Genomic DNA, 18,232 nt, shown 5'->3' on the forward strand with positions numbered 1-18,232 from the left:
GGACTGAACTCATCATATACTGAGAAAACATATTGAACACAGATGAGCAAAAAATGAACTAGCAAAAACTTAGCTTCTCTTGGAGAGCCAGATCACGAATGAAGTCAGGAGAGATCAAGACCAACACTGAATACAACGACAGCAGGCAAAGAGTGAAGGTCCAGGTGAGTTAAATAGAAAACCTGAATAGCAGGTGACGAGGCAGCTGATCCCAGCCACAGACCCGCAGAATAACAAAAGAGCCACCAGAGGGAGCCCAAAGATAAAACTCACACAGTACCACTCACAACCACAGGAGGGAGTCCGAAAACAGAGTTCACAACAGCTTGCGCTGTTGTTCTAATGATCCATTTTGCCCCTCTTCTTGACAGCATTATGGTCACCTCCTTGCAGTGGTTATTTTACTTTTTCAAGTCCTACAAAACACAATACCTTTGGATCAGATCTGTGACTCTCCTGGATGTGCGTAATTAATTTTGGGGAGCCTTCCCCTGCACAAAAACGAATGAGAAAGGTTGTGATAGTTTTATCAATATAATAATATTGACTAGGACAAAAAAATAACAAACTACATGAGCTGTCCTACAGGAAATAAGATCAGTTACTTGATGCAAAATTGGACCTATTCTTATTGGATTGTCGATAACATGTGCTTCACAAAATGAACAATTCCCACATTTATAGTTACCCTTCAGGATTTTTTTTTCCAACCAATTGCCCGTTTTTTTAACCATCCTTTTAAGTACCAAAATATCAAATGTCCCAGACAGCTCCTGTTGGCGATTTATTGACTTCCATTGACATCACATAGACAGAGCAATGTCTTCTCTTTTGCTATGGTCTGTTAAACAGGGAGTGACTGCTGATGTTGTGCTCATTGACAGCCAACTCTCCGCTGCCTAACTGCGGGAAGCCAGCAGTCAATCAGCATGAGGTCAGCAGTCACCTCCTGCAAAATAGCAGCACTAAAGAAGAAGAGCTGCTCTGTTGGCATGGAGCAGCTGAACCACCGGAATGAATGATCGGTGCCACTCGGAGTCAGCGCAGGTACAGTAGGAAAAATAAGTTTTCCCATCTACAAAGAATGGAGAGGTCTGTAATTTTTATCATAGGTGCACTTCAACTGTGAGAGACAGAACATGAAAAAATCCAGAAAATGATATTGTATGATTTTTACATAATTAATTTGCATTTTATTGCATGAAATAAGTATTTGATACAAAAGGAAAACAGAACTTAATATTTGATACAGAAACCTTTGTTTGCAATTACAGAGGTCAGACGTTTTCTGTAGTTCTTGACCAAGTTTCCACTCACTGCAGCAGGGATTTTGGCCCACTCCTCCATACAGATCTTCTCCAGATCTTTCAGGTTTCCGGGCTGTTGCTGGGCAAAATGGAATTTCAGCTCCCTTTAAAGAATTTCTATTGGTTTCAGGTCTGGAGACTGGCTAGGCCACTCCAGGACCTTGAAATGCTTCTTACGGAGCCACTCCTTAGGTGCCCTGGCTGTGTGTTTTGGGTCATTGTCATGCTGGAAGACCCAGCCATGACCCATCTACAATGATCTTACTGAGAAAAGGAGGTTGTTGGCCAAAATATCGTGATAGATCGCCCCAACCATCCTCCCTTCATTATGGTGCAGTCTTCCTGTCGTCTTTGTAGAAAAGCACCTTTAAAGTATGATATTTCCCCCACCATGCTTCATGGTTCTGACTGTGTTCTTGGGGTTGTACTCATCCTTCTTCTTCCTCCAAACACGGTGAGTGAAGTTCATAACAAAAAGTTCTACTCTTCTGACCACTTGACCTCCCATGCCTCCTCTGGATCAACCAGATGGTCATTGGTGAACTGCAAACAAGGCTGGACATGTGCTGGTATGAGCAGCGGGACCTTGCGTGCCCTGCAGGATTTTAATTCATGACGGCATAGTGTTTTACTAACAGTAATGTTTGAGACTGTGGTCCCAGCGGTCTTCATTTCATTGACCAGGTTCTGGGCTGATTCCTGACCTTTCTCAGGATCATCCTTAACCCACAAGGTGAGATCTTGCATGGAGCCCCAGACCAAGGAAGATTGACAGTTATCTAGTGTTTCTTCCATTTTCTAATAATTGTTCCAACAGTTGTTGCCTTCTCACCAAGCTGCTTGCCTATTGTCCTGTAGCCCTTCCCTGCCTTGTGCAGGTCTACAATTTTGTCCCAGGTGTCTTTAGACAGCTCTTTGGTCTTGGCCATGGTGGAGAGGATGGAGTGAGATTGATACAGGTAACGAGTTCAAACAAGTGCAGTTAATACAGGTAACAGGTCTGTGAGAGCCAGAATTCTTGCTGGTTGGTAGGTGATCAAATACTTACTTCATGCAATAAAGTGCAATTTAATTATTTCAAATCATACAATGTGATTTTCTAGTTTTTATTTTCAGATTCTTAGATTAAATTTTCAGCATGTGCAATAATGCTGTTATGGGGTACGGTAATGGCTGTGTATTACTGCCAAATATGACAGTTCTACACTTTGAAGGGAAGGCGTGCTTTTAATTAATAGATGCCCAGTCAATTAGATATCTAGTACTGGTTTTCACTATGATTAGGATAGACAGGACCGTAGCTATAGAGGGTACAGAGACAGCAGATGCACTTGGGCTTAAAGGCCCCTCTGTCACATTAGACATCAGAGGTCAATTTATTATTCTCACTATGTCAAAAAAGGTGTGAAAAAGGCACATGTCAAACTTGCGCAATAATTGGCGACTTTTACACTACCCACTGTACTTTTCTATAAAGCTGGTTTGGCTTACTGGGAGGGGATGGGATGATGTGTGGTCTTACAAATTGTAGATCAAATCTACAGCCACTCATTATCTGTGCACAGTAAGAGATGTGCCTAATTTAAGAGGCAAGTGCGTAATTAGCCGCCTCTTACTCCACCGGGATTTTTATTAAGACTGACGTTAAAAAATGCCAACCTTAATAAATTCCCCTCACAGACTTATAAATGTCACACTGCAGGCGGCGTCCTGCTCATTTTTTGCCAGTATGGTTTGACGACTGTACACAGACCTCACCAGACAACCTTAATAACCCCTTCGTACCCGAACTGACCTTTTTGAGCCACCATACAGTGCTAACCACTGAGCCACCATACAATGCTAACTACTGAGCTACCATAGAGTGCTACCAACTGAGTCACCATACAGTTCTAACCACTGAGCCACTATCTAGTGCTAACTGCTGAGCCGCCATACAGTGCTAACCACTCATCCACCATACAGTGCTAACCACTGAGACACCATACAGTGCTAATTATTGAGCCACCATACAGTGCTAACTACTGAGCCGCCATACAATGCTAACCATTCATCCACCATACAGTGCTAACCACTGAGACACCATACAGTGCTAATTATTGAGCCACCATGCAGTGCTAACTACTGAGCCACCATACAGTGCTAACCACTCAGCCACCATACAGTGCTAACCACTGAGACACCATAGAGTGCTAACTATTGAGCCACCATACAGTGCTAACCACTGAGCCACCATACAATGCTAACTAGTGAGCTACCATAGAGTGCTACCAACTGAGTCACCATACAGTTCTAACCACTGAGCCACTATACAGTGCTAACCACTGATCCACCGATAGACTTGAATGGACAAGTCAAGCGATTTTTTTTCCCACCCAGACACATGTTCCGTGTGAAAAAACACCTCTCATGTGAAAGTGACATTTATCCGTCCCATATCTGATTTTTCATATAATGCGCTTGTCTGAATCTGAAAAAAAGGAAAAATATTCCTCCTATCCGGCTAATCTGCTCCTGGTCTGCTCTACGAAACATGATCGAGCAGCAGCGGCTTCCGTTGATGAGCGACTGCTTAATTATGAAGTTTTGTTAATCCCTTGTTAAATAAATTAAATTTCCGAACTGTAATTTTTTTCCCTTCTTTTTATAAGACCTGTTCTATTGTAATTGCTGTGAATTGGATTGGAAACGCGCCAGGTCTTTTATTAGTGAGATAAATGTGAAGTGCCTCCAATAACGCCGCCGTCTGATTGGAATTTAGTCCACGGCTTCTTTTGGAGTTTGTGTCCTTCCTTTGACGCCTTTAGGCTCTGTTAAGGAGGCTGACTAGAGATAAACATAAACCCCTCAAACAGAGCCTGGCTCCACAGGGATACATTTACATGCACAGCTCCTCAAGCGGCAGCGTCTTACAACTTGACTTCTTTTTAACCTTGAACATATCTGTTATCCGTTATTCTCTAAGCTCTGCACATCGGAGGAGGAACAGAGGCGAGTCAGGGTTTGTTTATCGGGAAGAAGACCACCGCTCATCTAAAGGATCCCCCATCATTGGGAAATGGATGGTAAAACACGACCAAATGTTCAAATATTGGTTAGTTTATCTCCTTAAGGACAGCGCCGATTTCAACATTACTGCATTATCGCATTTCGAGAGACAAAACTTTTTTTTATTTTTCCGATTATTTTTGCAGAATGAGTTGTATTCTTTAATGTCACAATTTTGGCATAAATATTTCTTTAGCTTTTATTAAAGGGTTATTCCGGCTTTAATCACTTCCGCATCGGGCATTGAGCGGGGCCAGTGGTACCACCACGTACACTGATGCCTGATTTTCAAATATCGTGCACATGTCATAATACCTGTTAGGAGGTGTATCTAGGAGTAAGGTTGAGTGACAAGCCAGGCCTGGCATGTCAGAGTAAGGAGACTTATACGCCATGCATGCTTCTCTGGGAAATTACGTATGCAAATTGTCTCTTCAGAGAGGAAGAGGACTTGAACCCTAGTGCCTCCCTTTGGAAGCAGTGATTGTAAAACTCAATATCGACCATTTTATGAGCCTTGCAATACTGTATGACTAAAGGCTTGTTCTGGTTTGGCTTTTATTCTAAGGGCTTGTTTCCACTTGCGAGATATACGTCCGTGTCTCGCATGTGAAAACCAAGCTCTGGCGCCGGCACTGTGGAGCGGAGCGTGCGGCCGCATAGCAACACATGGAGCCGCATGCTCCGCTCTGGAGTGCCGGCGCCAGAGCTTGGTTTTCACATGCGAGACACGGACGTATATCTCGCAAGTGGAAACAAGCCCTTAGAATAAAAGCCAAACCAGAATCTCAATTTGCAGAGACGGTGTTTCGGGGTGTTACCCCTCATCAGTGCAAAGTATGAGATCTGATTTGGCTAGGTGAGAGGCTCAGACTGGGATCTAAGGGCTAAGGTTTCTTCTTATGGGGAGTGACATATGGAGATGTCTATCTACTGACACTATTAGAATAAGACAGGTGCACAATACCTGAAATTCGCACATGCGTTCCAACAGGTATCACAAGAAGATAGGATGGGTGCACAATACCTGCCGAACAGTTATGAGTGTAGACATGACACTATTAGCACTAATCACCTCCAGATGCAAAATGTGAGCGGCGTTGGAACACCCTTTCAATTTTTTTGGGTAAAGAGACAAAAAATTCCTCAGAAATTCTGTCACCACATTGCAAGACCCATATTTTCCCATCCATGTAGTTTATTATTTTGAATGGTTGAGTTTTCATTTTCTTTTGTACCATTTAAGGACACATATATATTATTGACTTGTTTTCAACATTTTTAGGGGCTTTGAAAAAAATAAACAAAAACAGCAATTCAGACCATTTTTTAACACCATGCACCTTTACTTTAGTAGTCATTACTATTTAAGTGGGGACTACATTTTTTAAAAATAATTAAACTTTTTATTTTGGGGGTTGGGGACATATTGTATTACTTTTTTTCTAAACCTAATCTTACTCCTTGTTTTCCTGCTTGGAAAATTGAAGTTGTGATAATTTATTTTGCTTATTTAATGCCTTGGAGTAATTAGTATTCCAAAGCAATATTGCCTGTAAGGGAAAACAGTTCGGCCATGCCAGGAACAAATGTTTGCGGTAGAATCGGGGGGCTTTGTTAAGCTGCCATGGTGGCCCATTGGTGCCATAGCAACTTATCGCTGTGGAATGATGGGAGGATGGCAGACCCCCACTTTGTCTCAAGCTCTATGCTTCAATCACGAACATAACATGGAAGGGATTAAGTGGCTGAGATCGATGGTTTCTGTATTCATCGTAGAGGGTGGTCCCTGGTCCCCCACGTATGACTTTCGTCTATAAGCCGCAACAAAGATCCGCTATTATGTGGCCATTATGTAATACTACATTTCCCTTCCAGCTGCAAAAAGCAACTTCACCAAGAAAATTCAAGTCTGAATGTGAGAAGCTGGACCCCAAATTAGCCAACGGCTGTAGCAGCTTCTATTTGAAAAGGGACTGTATTAGTAAGATACTTCTATCAACAGCAGAAAAAGACAAGACATGATTCCCACGACTCCGGCCATCAAGGATGATATTATAAAGCAATACTGACACTGTGTTAAGCCAGGTGCAGGACCCGAGCCTTTCGTGTATTACACAGAGATTTCCCTAGAAAAGGCTTTCAGTTCTGTACATAGAGTAGGTGATAAATATGTGATCACCAGAGTCCCCTCCCAGGAGTATAACAAAAATAATGGAGGAACTAAGATGGTTTTTGGAGGGATATATATATATATGGAGCGCCCCCACGCAAGGGCAACGGGGCACTCGGTACCGGGTCCTTCGGTTCGGAGAATGTCACGGTGGCTGACCCGGTCCGTGGCCCTTTGAGGGACGTCCAATAAAGGAAAGAGTTTTTGTGGTCTTGGGAAAGGTCTTTAAAGGAGTAGTTCGTGACGCCACCTGTGGTATTCGGTCAGAGTGACCGACGCTGCTTAGGGGTCCGCTGGGGTGATGTTATGGCAGCTAGATGGTATACCTTCCCACAGGTGAAGTGTATCCCTAGGGCTTCCCAGAGGTGTAGATGGCGGATGGTGTGAGGCACAGAGAATAAGGAGGACACAAGGTTGCAGTCTCTTTACCTTTACTGAAGGCTTCAGCATCCACAGTCCAGGGTACAGACCACAGGGTAGGGAGAGTCCAGCCGGTCCGAAGGCAAATCCAGAGTCTCCTTATCCAGGTGGAAATCAGTAGCCTTCCTCTAGTGCCTGTGTGTTGTAGTACCTCCCTGCTGAGCTTCTCGGTAAGGTCCTCACAACTGTTGTAGATGTTCTAGATGTTATGTCTTCCTCTCTGTCCCCCAGATGGTATGGATAGGACAAACCCGTATGACTGATGGCCTGAGGCTTGTTTATAGGGACCCTAGAGACGCCCCGACCCCCACAAGTTGCCACCGTGTCTTCCTAGGTATTAAGGTCGGGCAGCCAACTTGGAATTGACTGTCCTGCCGGTCTCTGGAGCAAGGCTTGGAGACAGTTGCTCCCTCGGTGTTCCGGCCACCGGCTTCGCGCCTCAGAAGGAGGCAGCCTATTTCAGGGCAGAACTCCTTCTGGTGTTATCTCCTTGTGCTGTGACTTCGTGTCTCACTCTCTACAACACAATTCTCTTCGTGTCCTTTCTTAGGATGCTGCCGCACGTGGGGCAGGCGCAGCTCCGTGTCTTTCTGTCTTGCTAGGCCTCTGTCAGGATCACACCCCTGTCAGGGACCCTCTGTCTGCAGCTCAGATGTTCTTCCTTTCCCCCTGTCTGCCTGACAGGTGTTGCCTGGGCAACGCCCAGTCAGCTTCTCTCTAACTTTCTATGCAGCCCACCAGTTTTACCCTTCTGTGAGGAGTGCCCTAGTAGATAGGAGCAAGGCTCCCCCTGGTGGACTGGATTGTGAAGTGTGGTGTATGGTTTGTGATACCTGGTAGGAAGATCTCCTTTATTGCCATCAGATGTAATATCACCCCCCCTGGTGGAAAAATGACATTACTGCAACGACCAGGACTCTGGGGCGCTGTATATATATATATATATATATATATATATATATATATATATATATATATATATATATATATATATATATATATATATAAATTCCATATTGGGGAGAACCCCAAATAGACCCTCGTTTTTTGGATTCGTGACAGCTCTGATTTTGCTATAATTTAAACATTGATTTATCCTTTTGGGCCAGCAATTGTTAATGTCCGTTTTCTTGCTGGCAGCTGCTTTGTTGCTGGTCAGCTGATGTGGGTGGTGGCCACTCCCACCATCCTTCCAATCGTCACATGACACATCAGCTGACTGTTGGTAATAGTTTGTCTGTGAAGACCATCCTAGGAGCGGTGTAACTGCTGCTTCTGTAAGGTTCGGGTTCCTGGTTCCATATCCTCTGCTGTTTGGATCTTGGCAGCAGAGGCTGGGGCTAAGTATCGTTTTCCCTTTCCTTTCTCGTGCTTGTCACTTCCCCCATGTTGATTCCATCTGCAGTGGTGAGGCTAGCGTCTTTGCCCGCCAGAGCACTAACCAGGGTATAGTGAAGTGACAGCTAGGTACAAGGCACGTGACGGCGGCGGGGGGAAGGACCCACTAAGGTGTTAGGGGAGCTCAGGGATAGGCACTGGTTGTTGTTAGGAGGTGCCCCATCCCTGGCACCCTACTGTTAGTGCCTTCCTCTCCCTTTTTCCATCCCATTGTTTGTGTATATTGTGCTTTCCGCTGGACTTACCCATCCCGAGTGTGACAGTTAATCAACACAAGGAGGATCGTAATTGGGATCAATATGTAATGTAGATGTTTGCACTCACTGAGCTGCAGTTGAGGTAGGCACAGGAAGCGGGTTCATTAAAATGTACAGGCAGGTTTATTAGAACTATAAACTGCTCAGGAATCCAAACAAAAGAACAGCCTTTTCCAGCACAAAGTGAAAACACAAAGTAAAAAGTCCATACAATATTGCGGTTCCTGCTCAGGATAGTGTCCGGTTCTTTAGGCCTTAGCACTAACCAACACATAGGAGATCCACACGTTTCCAGACCCAGACACTGAATGAGTCAATCAGTCTCCATTTTATTTGCCAAACCAGATAAGGATATGTGGGCAGTCATTCCTTTCCCACCCATGTCTTTTGACTGCTCGTAAAACCCGACCCTGGAATGGCCTAATAACTCTCTCAGCACCATATGTGCTGGAGCATGCTTCCAACCTCACATTACTAAAGCTACCAACTGTGATGATACATACAGTATCACCCCTCAAGGACCCGTCCGCGGCCATCTTACAGTATGCATAGAATTCTGGTTGGCCAACTATTTAAACTGGCCAACCAGTCAGATTAAACGACCACCAATTAGATTGTATACACCTGATCGGTGGTTGTTTTAGTGGCTGAAGTCGACAGGAATTGCACCTTAAAAGTTTGGTCATGGGTAAAGTGTCTCATATTGAAAAATGTGAATCAAGACCTGAAGTTGTAATTTTTTTTATGGCAAAAGACAGACACATGGGTTAAAATATCAATGACACCGATTGAGATATCTTGGAAATGGCGTTGTTACACAAGTTTATGACAAACTATTCTAAGTTTTGCTGGAAAGTTCATGGAGAGCTGGGTTATTTGAATCGTTGGTTGAATTGTGCGGCCGTCAGATATTTGTGGATGGAAGTGTTTGCTGTAAGAACAAGCATAATAACCCCGGCTCCGGAGCTCGTCCTGCTTAATCTTAGATTAGAAGTAATTCCCAGCAATGCTAGATGGGTAGTTAGCAGAGTTTATGTGCGACCAGTAGGGAATACCTTATGTATGGCAATTTGATAAGCTGCCTGCAGTGACGGAAGTGATTTAATAGGTTATTGATATTGATTGGAAGTGGAAAGGGAGAAATCCATTATACAAGATGAAAGCAGGGATCTTAGAGGACTAGACCTTCGTTTACCCTGATGAAAAGGTTATATGTCACAATATATTTAGACTACAGTACTTTGGTTCATGTATTTCATTGATTTATACACTTAATTTTAAAAGAAAATCCAATTAAAGATGAGCAAATTAAATTCAGAATGGGTGACATATATACACCTGGAAGGGGCCCACCCAGGATGGGGGGCATATATACCTGGAGGGGAGACATATATACCATGAAGCATGGGAAACATATGTACCAAGATGGGGGACATATGTACCAGGAAGCAGCTTAAGATGGGGGAAATATATAGCAGGAACGGGCCCAGGATAGGGGACATATATACCAGGAATGGGCCCAGGTTGAGGGACATATATACCTGAAAGGGGCTCAGGATGGGGGACATAAATACCAGGAAAGGGCCCAGGATGGGGGAACATGTATAACTGGAAGAGACCCAGGATGGACTGACATATGTACCTGGAAGGGTCCCAGCATGGGGTCATATATACCCGAAAAGGGCCCAGGATGGGGGAAATATATACCTGGATGCGAGACTTATATATCAAGAAGGGGCCCAGGATTGGTGACATATATACCAGGATTGGGGCATATATACCAGGAATGGGCCCACGATAGAGGAGATATATACCAGGAATGGGCCGAGGTTGGGGGACATATATACCTGGAAGGGGCTCATGATGGGGAACATATATACCTGGAAGAGGCCCAGCATGGGGTCATATACAGTATACCTGAAAGGGGCTCAGATGGACTGACATATATACCTAGAAGGGGTCCAGCATGGGGGACATTAGTACAGGATGAGGGACATTACTACATCATGAAGGGGGGATTTAGAACACTACAAGTGTCCATGCATCTGACTGACATGCAGGGAGGAGCCCAAGTCTAAGTTTCCCCCGGGGCCTATCAGGCTCTAGTTACGCCAGTATATACAAATATATATATATTGGTCTCCTCCTCTGCTCTGTCTTATGTGTACGGTAATTCTAAACTTCCACGTCAGCGGAATAATTTTCCCGGTGATCGCAGACATGAAATGCCGCCGTCTCCAAGTAATTTATTTTTCTAGAAATATGCATTAATTTGTATTCATGAACACTGACGGCTGAGTGATCTCAAAAAAATTACCTTTGAGGTGAAAATTGAGAAAAGATTAGCTAAGTGAGTGCAGCCATAAAGCGTCTGCCACATTAATGCACAAATTCGGCTGTCACTCGCTGCTCATGCAATGTGTACATATACTACAGTGCAGGTATAGATCACACAGCCTGCAATTACCAGGAACCCCAATAGACGTAATGACATTGTGGCATTGTACCGCAGCTTCAGGTGCGCGCAATCTCCCATGTATGCTTAATGAAGTGGGGTTCTGTTTAGTTATTCACAATTTCTTGTCTCCGGGGCACTGTTTAACACTTTTCTTCAAAATTACAGGTTATTAAATATTTATATCAGTTTTCTAAAAGGCTTTGCCCTCTTTGAAATTAATGGAATTATTAAAACGATGCATCTCTAATACTAGGTACCTGGGTGCATGTCGCTGCCACGTACTCATTCCTATCTCAGTGTATTTAAAAGGGTCTTTTTGAATACAGACATTTATGACTTATCTACAAGGGGGTCTGATAACTGTAAGTGACCCTTGTTCCACCGGGTGAGATAATATTTGTCTCATGTGTTTCAAGTCCCAATGACTTAAATTGATGGATCCTCAGGGGTGGAGCCAAACAAAGGAGTCCTGACTCCTAGAAGAGTTGGCAAATCACCTTGTTATCACAGAAGTCTCCTGGAAAGCAGACCTTCAGGAATTCTTCTCTGTGCATGGTCCCGGGGTTCTATATCATTAGGCTTAGTCCAGAAAAAATATGAAGGGGCAGAAATGGGGTTTGGAAAGGGTCGTGACATGCGAAGACCACATTCATGGGTGGGAAATGGTGTGGACTGCAAAAGGGGCAAGTTTGCAAATTCTCTAAGGGGAGATTTTATAAAAGTTAGTAAGTAAGATGTAAGGGACTCCGATAATGTGTAATACATGGGTGCTCTGTCGTGAGGGGTATCTGAGAGTAAGGAGCCCTCCGCTGTCTGTGTCGATCATTGTAGGGCCACACATGCTTGGCCTACTCTCTATTCAATACGTAGGTACAGGACGGGATCATGTATCAGTATTATTACTTGGTCTAGTTAATTCAATCAAAGGTTACACTGGATCTTTCTTATAAAAATAATATTTTATGTTTTTCACTCTTTTTCAGTGCAAATAACGTTTCAGATGGAACCAAATTAAATGGGCAAAGTGATCTACAGAATTCTGCCGAGAGACAAAAGCAGCCAAGGATCACCTTCCACGCAAGGAACAACATGCAGAAAATACTTGCTAAGGAGGGTAAGCACATCTACTGTGTACAGCTCGCCTATCTAGGATCTGCAGTACAACACGGTTCTACAGGGTGATATTCTGGACTCGTCCCTTCAATTTTGGATATGGAATGGACCCTCGCACCCACGCAAGATGCTCTTAACAAAAAAACATTGTATTCAAAATAATGACATAGCATTAAATTAAAATCACATGTTTACAATAATCAATTAGGAAAGGTAATTGTATGGAAAGATCTGAGAAAAATCTGACTTATTTTACTGTAGATCATAGGGTGACTTTCTTATTTGCCATTGCACTCTAGTATGGCCTCCGCCCCATGCAGATATAGGGGCGGACATATCATTGGTGCAACCTGTGCATCCACACAGGGGCCCAAGAGGTAAAGGGCCCGTTTTCCCCTTTAAAATCGGTGGGATTGTGCATTATGATGAACTGCAAAGGGCCATATATTATTTTTGCACATGGGCCCCTTTTTGACTGTGTTGGCCGGTGGTCCACCAAATGTCTGGTGTGGACTGGTGCATGCCACATCATTACCGCGGACATGTGTGAAAGCAATGCGTAGCAGAAGGAGCTGACCCCTGCAGCCGAGATGAAGAAGAACTCAAGTGCTGAGCAATTTCTGATAAATTTACATACGACCACTTTTCTTCGATTTCTGTTTGCCAGGTTTGGATAGAAGTAACTGACAAATTTGAAGAGTAAGCGGCGAATGGTTTGCCCCATTTTTGCACCAATCTGCAGTGAATGTGCTGCAATTTATTACATGTGGAATTTTCCACGATTTCATCCTTTGCATTGCAGGGTGTGAAATCCGCAGAGAAAATCCTCCAAATCTCCAAATCCTCCGCGTGCTTTGGATTCCCCGACACCTCTGCCCATCTAAAGGTTTAGTCATGTTCCACCATTTATTTCCGATTGAGCTTCATGCTTATTACAGAACACAGCTGAGTAGATTGCAAAAAAAATTGTCATTTGCAATTTAGCTCAGGCTGAAAACGATTCTAATGGGTGGATTAGAAAATCCGATTCTGGTTCACACTGGAATCTTTTTCCTAATCATTCACTGTCATCTGCGGAAAGTCTCCAATATTTCTTATATGAGATGGAGCTTATGCAGGCATCCGGGCCAATCACTTCTCAACTACAGGGAGTAGGTGGGATGCCATGTAATAAATCTCATGTCACACAGTGCTTCCTGTCCTTTATTTATCAATGGCAAAGAACAGAAAGGTCTTAACCACGTGTTCTGCTACTGGGATGTATTCACATTACAGTATGGGTTCTACATTGCAGCGGCTGAATGATTATCTCCATGACAGATTATGTTCTCACTGCAATATGTGCTGCAGAATTTCTTAATGCGTTGGAATTGCTGCACATTTCATCCTTTGCATTGCAAATTTTGAGCTTTGCAAATTTTGGGATTTGCAAATTTTGGGCTTTGCAAATTTTCTTCGCAAATTTTACTCTTACACAGTACAAAAAAAACTTTTGCACTACTTTTTGCTTGGCTCCACCAAAACTACTGCCCTTGTGCAGGATTTCAATAGGCACATTGTGGTGTCAATCAAGTCCAGGAAAGTGGCAGTTGCAAAATGTTTCCAAAAATTGGAACGCCCAGAGGACTCCTAAGTAGAGGTGAGCGAACCCAAACTTAAAAGTTTGGGTTTTGTACTGGAAAGTAAGTGTCCGGTGGTAAATGCCGAACACAGACTTCTCCCAGAAGTCCAGTACGATGTTTGGGGTTTCGTGGGAAGTCCGGGAGCAAGGAGAGAGAAAGGGAGGGACAGACGGAGGGAGGGAAGGAGATTTTTTTTCCAGTTCAAAGTTCGGGTCCTCATTGTTTTCAATGGGATTCGGGTTCTGGTTGAAGTTCGGGTTCAAGTTGGACTAAAGTTCGGTCGGGTACCAGAGCCCAAACTTCCACAGGTCTACCCAACTCTACTCCCAAGAGATGGGCGAACCCGAAAGTAAATGTTTGACATTCGTACTGGACAGTCGCTGATCAGACCTGAACGCTGAGCACAGACTTTCTGCTGAAGTCCGGTGCAATGTTCGGGGTAAGTCCTCGGAAGAAGTAGAGACAGAGAGAGAGAGAGAATTTTTTTTCTTTTCTTAGCAGTTCGGATATCCATTATCGTCAATGGGCTTCTGGTTCTGATGGAAGTTCGGGTACTGTTCTGGTACCCAAACCGAACTTTCTAAAAAGTTTGGGTCATGTACCAGAACCCGAGCTTCCACGAGTCCACCCATCCCTACTCCCAACACTTCCTTTTCATTTATGGCATGGGAAACGTTTGCAATGGGGCATGTACAATTATTAACAATACAACGATCTTTCTTATGCTGAACTTGACAAATAGAGCAGACCAGGTCCGAATACAGACACGACAGCTTCCTTTTAACTCTTTCCTTTGCTGCACAAGTATGGTACAGGTGGAAGGTGGTAATATACAGTTGTCATCCACTGCAACAGCTGGGATTAGAGATAACCTTGATCCTGGCAGTAACTCGATAGATGACGCGGTCAATATTGACTGTGACACCAAAGTACATTTAGAAAGGGAGACAGCTCCCAATGTCCGCCCATCAGTGCATATGAGGTCTGGATGAAACATCTTGCCTGGCTTCTTGGCTGAATTATCTCTGTTACGATCTGGTTACTTGAAAGCATTATTTTCATTACACTGAGCAGGAGAGCGAATGTACCGCACCTGTATTTTATTACTAGGGGCTGTCAAGGCGCAGGTAAATAACTGTGGATGTGTTCAAATGACTGTGAACAAAGGGATACGGCGAGATGAATATCTATCAGTCTATCATTACTGGAACATCAGAGTAATGTAATAGTCATAAATCTTCCTCCTCTTCACGTCTTATGAATCTAGCACACAGCTATGGAAATGCCATGTCGGTATAAACCCATCATGAAAGCCTAATTACAGGAAAATGTGAGCAAAAAAAAAATATTAAAAAAATACTATGTTTGTCAAATTACTAATGGAGGTGAGTACATTTCCCAAAATTCAGCTGAAATATTCAATTTGAACCAAAATAAAAGTGCTCCAAAGCTGCCAATTGCTTTTTAAAACTTCAAATATAAAATTGTAAAATTAATATTTATTTCTAAAAGTAAAATACACTCCACAATATTGAAATTGCATCACTAAGATGGAAAAGTCATGGAGTTATGAAAATCACAGGATGGATCGACATGCTAATGATCTGCAAATGATGAAACACATTTTTCAAGACACCTCGATTTATTCAGTATGGAGTATGAGCGCAGGAAACCTCACATTTACAACCTTGGATGCTATCAATGAGGTTACTAATGGTCGTCTGAGGATGGTTCTGCTGGACTGAATGCACTTGGGCAAATCATCAAGATCCGCTGCTGGCAGCTCCTGTATAATCGCCGACCAATGACGTCCCAGACATGCTCAATGATACGTCCAGAGATGCTGCAGGCCATGGTAGCACGTTTATGGCAGGCCGGCTGCTCAACGTAGGATGCGTAACATGCAACATAGAGTTGTCGTATTGAAAAAGGACCGGTGAGATACTTTCATGTTATATACTTTTCCCGGTCTGATCATGTCAGGTTTGCTATTTAGCCCCGCTGTGTCCTGCAGATCATGCAAGTTATAGTTTCTGCCTAGTGCTGCTGTAGCTGACTCCCATTGCTCTGATTGGTCCTGCTGCGTTTGCTGTCTGAACCCGTGTCTCTGTTTTCCCCTGTTCCCGTCTTGACTCAGTGTTTCCCTTTAGTGTGCAGACTCCCTGGTTTGACTTGGCGTGTATCCTGACCTGTTTTTGTCCCTTGTCATTTGGCTTATCCGCTCCTGACTGTTACTGACCCCCTGGCTTGTCTCTGACCTTGAGTTTGCTTATTCCTTTGGAACTGCGCTACAGTCTAGGACTTGACCGGCTCATTTTGACTATTCTGCTGCCACCTGTGGTAGTCTCACTGCTGCACTGCAGGTAAGCTAGGTTAGGTGCAGACCTGCTACCTCCCTACTGTCATCTAGTGAAGCCTGCATCTACCTGCACTGCAGCAGCATAACACCCACATTCTTACTGGCAGATTACGTGGCATGGTTGTTACTTCTTGAATCATTGTCATTTTTTTTGTTACCAAATATTTTTTAAATGAATCCCACATGACATCCAAGTGTGGCCAATTTTCAGGTATAGACAGAATAGAGAAGATGGAGACATTTTTTTTCTCTCCACATCCAAGAAAAACCGATGACACTGATCAAACTGGGAGCAGCTTAATCAGACCATTGTACTCGGCTTTGGAGTCATCAGTTTGTAACCCTACCCTAAGGTTGGATGACTGCACTCTGCTTAAGACACATGGCGTAACTAGATTCTACAAAATGACTATCAGCCATTTTTTATATTTTTTTTGTATCATCCAGGCGGGAGTTAGTAGCATATAGATGCCATCCTGGTGGAACGCTTGGCATCAGAGAGAACATCGACCCCAGGATTAGGCCGATACTACTCAGATTTTGTGACGTGGATTCTGTACCCCAAATTATGAAAGAATTACAGTACCATTCAGATGATTGGTGTCTTCAGCATTAGATTGGATTAATCCCTGAAGAGTGCCTGCTTAGGGGTTCCTCATGGTGTCCCTAGCTGGTTCAGGGTTCCCTAGCTTGAAGACACTTTGGAAACCATTGGAATATCTGATGGGAAATCTTGTAGGTGATACTTTATACATTTCTACTTAAAACTACCTCGTGACATTAAACAACCTACGACGTGTGGAAGAGAAATGACTACTATAGACATAAAAGATAACGCATTCTGCACCGCGCCGCCTCCTCTGTTAATCCCCAAGACATCACTGCAGTTTAGTTTGATGACCTGACTTTGCTTCATGATTTCATCCTATTTGGAAACTAATCCGGGATTAGACTTGATTAGTTTCCAGCCTTATTTACTGTAGGGCTGAGTATAAATTAAGAACCAAAATATCAAATTTTCTTCCAGAACCGAACATGACTGGCTTGTTGGTCAACATGAGAAAAGCGGTAAATCAAGCAACTAATTTTCCTTTTCAGGAACTGCAATCACGAGAACATTGCTCAGAACACATATGAAACACCCTGCCAAATGTCGGTTAATTGGGGGGATAAATCAAAGTAGTACAAGGAGGAAAATATTGTGATATGGGAGAAGTACATAGTCGAAGCTACTGGGCCCCAGTGCAAATTTGTAACCCCCGCCTAACAGCGTTCATATTGGTTGACAGACACTCCTAGTTCCCAATACCACGTATAACACTGGTCTCTTTTTATGTCAGAAGGGTCTTTGGACTTTATTAGACACCGTGTCTTGGATGTAACTGCTATCTCTGCACCCCTAATAGAACTGCTTCTGGGGATGTATTACAATATAAGATGGCTTACTTATCATTACGACTGCAGAGAAAACTCGGTGACGATCCTTTTGTGCACTGTAATTGTGGCCATATTGGTTTTCATTATGCCCTACGATGGCGGCTGTATTGATTATCAATCTATGGAAAAAGACACACTGGACCCCAATGCAAAAAAACTTACCTATCTACTATGTGCCCATTTTGTGGCAGTGGGGCCTTTGGGCCATGATTATAGCTGCTACCTCTGCTCTCCGCGTAACTTCATCCATGCACTTATATTCATTCATATGTTTACTAGTGGAGGTGACGAAATCTGCCAAAATTCAAATTTGGAAAATTGCCTTGATTTCGGCTGGGAAATTCGCCTTGAATCCCATAAATTTGACGTGAATCAAATGGACTGGAAGGGGATTAAGAAAAACTCATACTCACCTTTCCTAAGTCTGCCCCATATCATTCCCTCCCCTGCGGATCCCCTAATCAGATATTTGCAGACCTCCGGCGCCGCAGCTCTACACTACTTCCTAGGTGTCCTCATTTGGTGCGACATATGTAATTAACATGTGTTGTGCCCATTTTAATAGTACTGAGCCTAGTGACGAGTAACACGAGTAACAGCACCAGAGGCCCAGAGAGAGAAGAAGATAGAAGACTGAGGG

General features: G+C 43.5%; 1 protein-coding gene across 1 annotated transcript in view; it reads left to right on the forward strand.

Annotated features, from left to right (window-relative positions):
- The window catches only part of ZMAT4 (zinc finger matrin-type 4), a 392,475-nt gene that overhangs the window by 361,618 nt on the left and 12,625 nt on the right, over positions 1-18,232 (forward strand). The window contains exon 8 of the mRNA XM_077258309.1: positions 12,045-12,175. Coding sequence (XP_077114424.1) covers positions 12,045-12,175 — 131 coding nt within the window. The remainder of the gene's footprint in view (positions 1-12,044; positions 12,176-18,232) is intronic.

This window comes from Ranitomeya variabilis, chromosome 4, assembly GCF_051348905.1.
Source record: "Ranitomeya variabilis isolate aRanVar5 chromosome 4, aRanVar5.hap1, whole genome shotgun sequence".
Lineage (NCBI taxonomy): Eukaryota > Metazoa > Chordata > Amphibia > Anura > Dendrobatidae > Ranitomeya > Ranitomeya variabilis.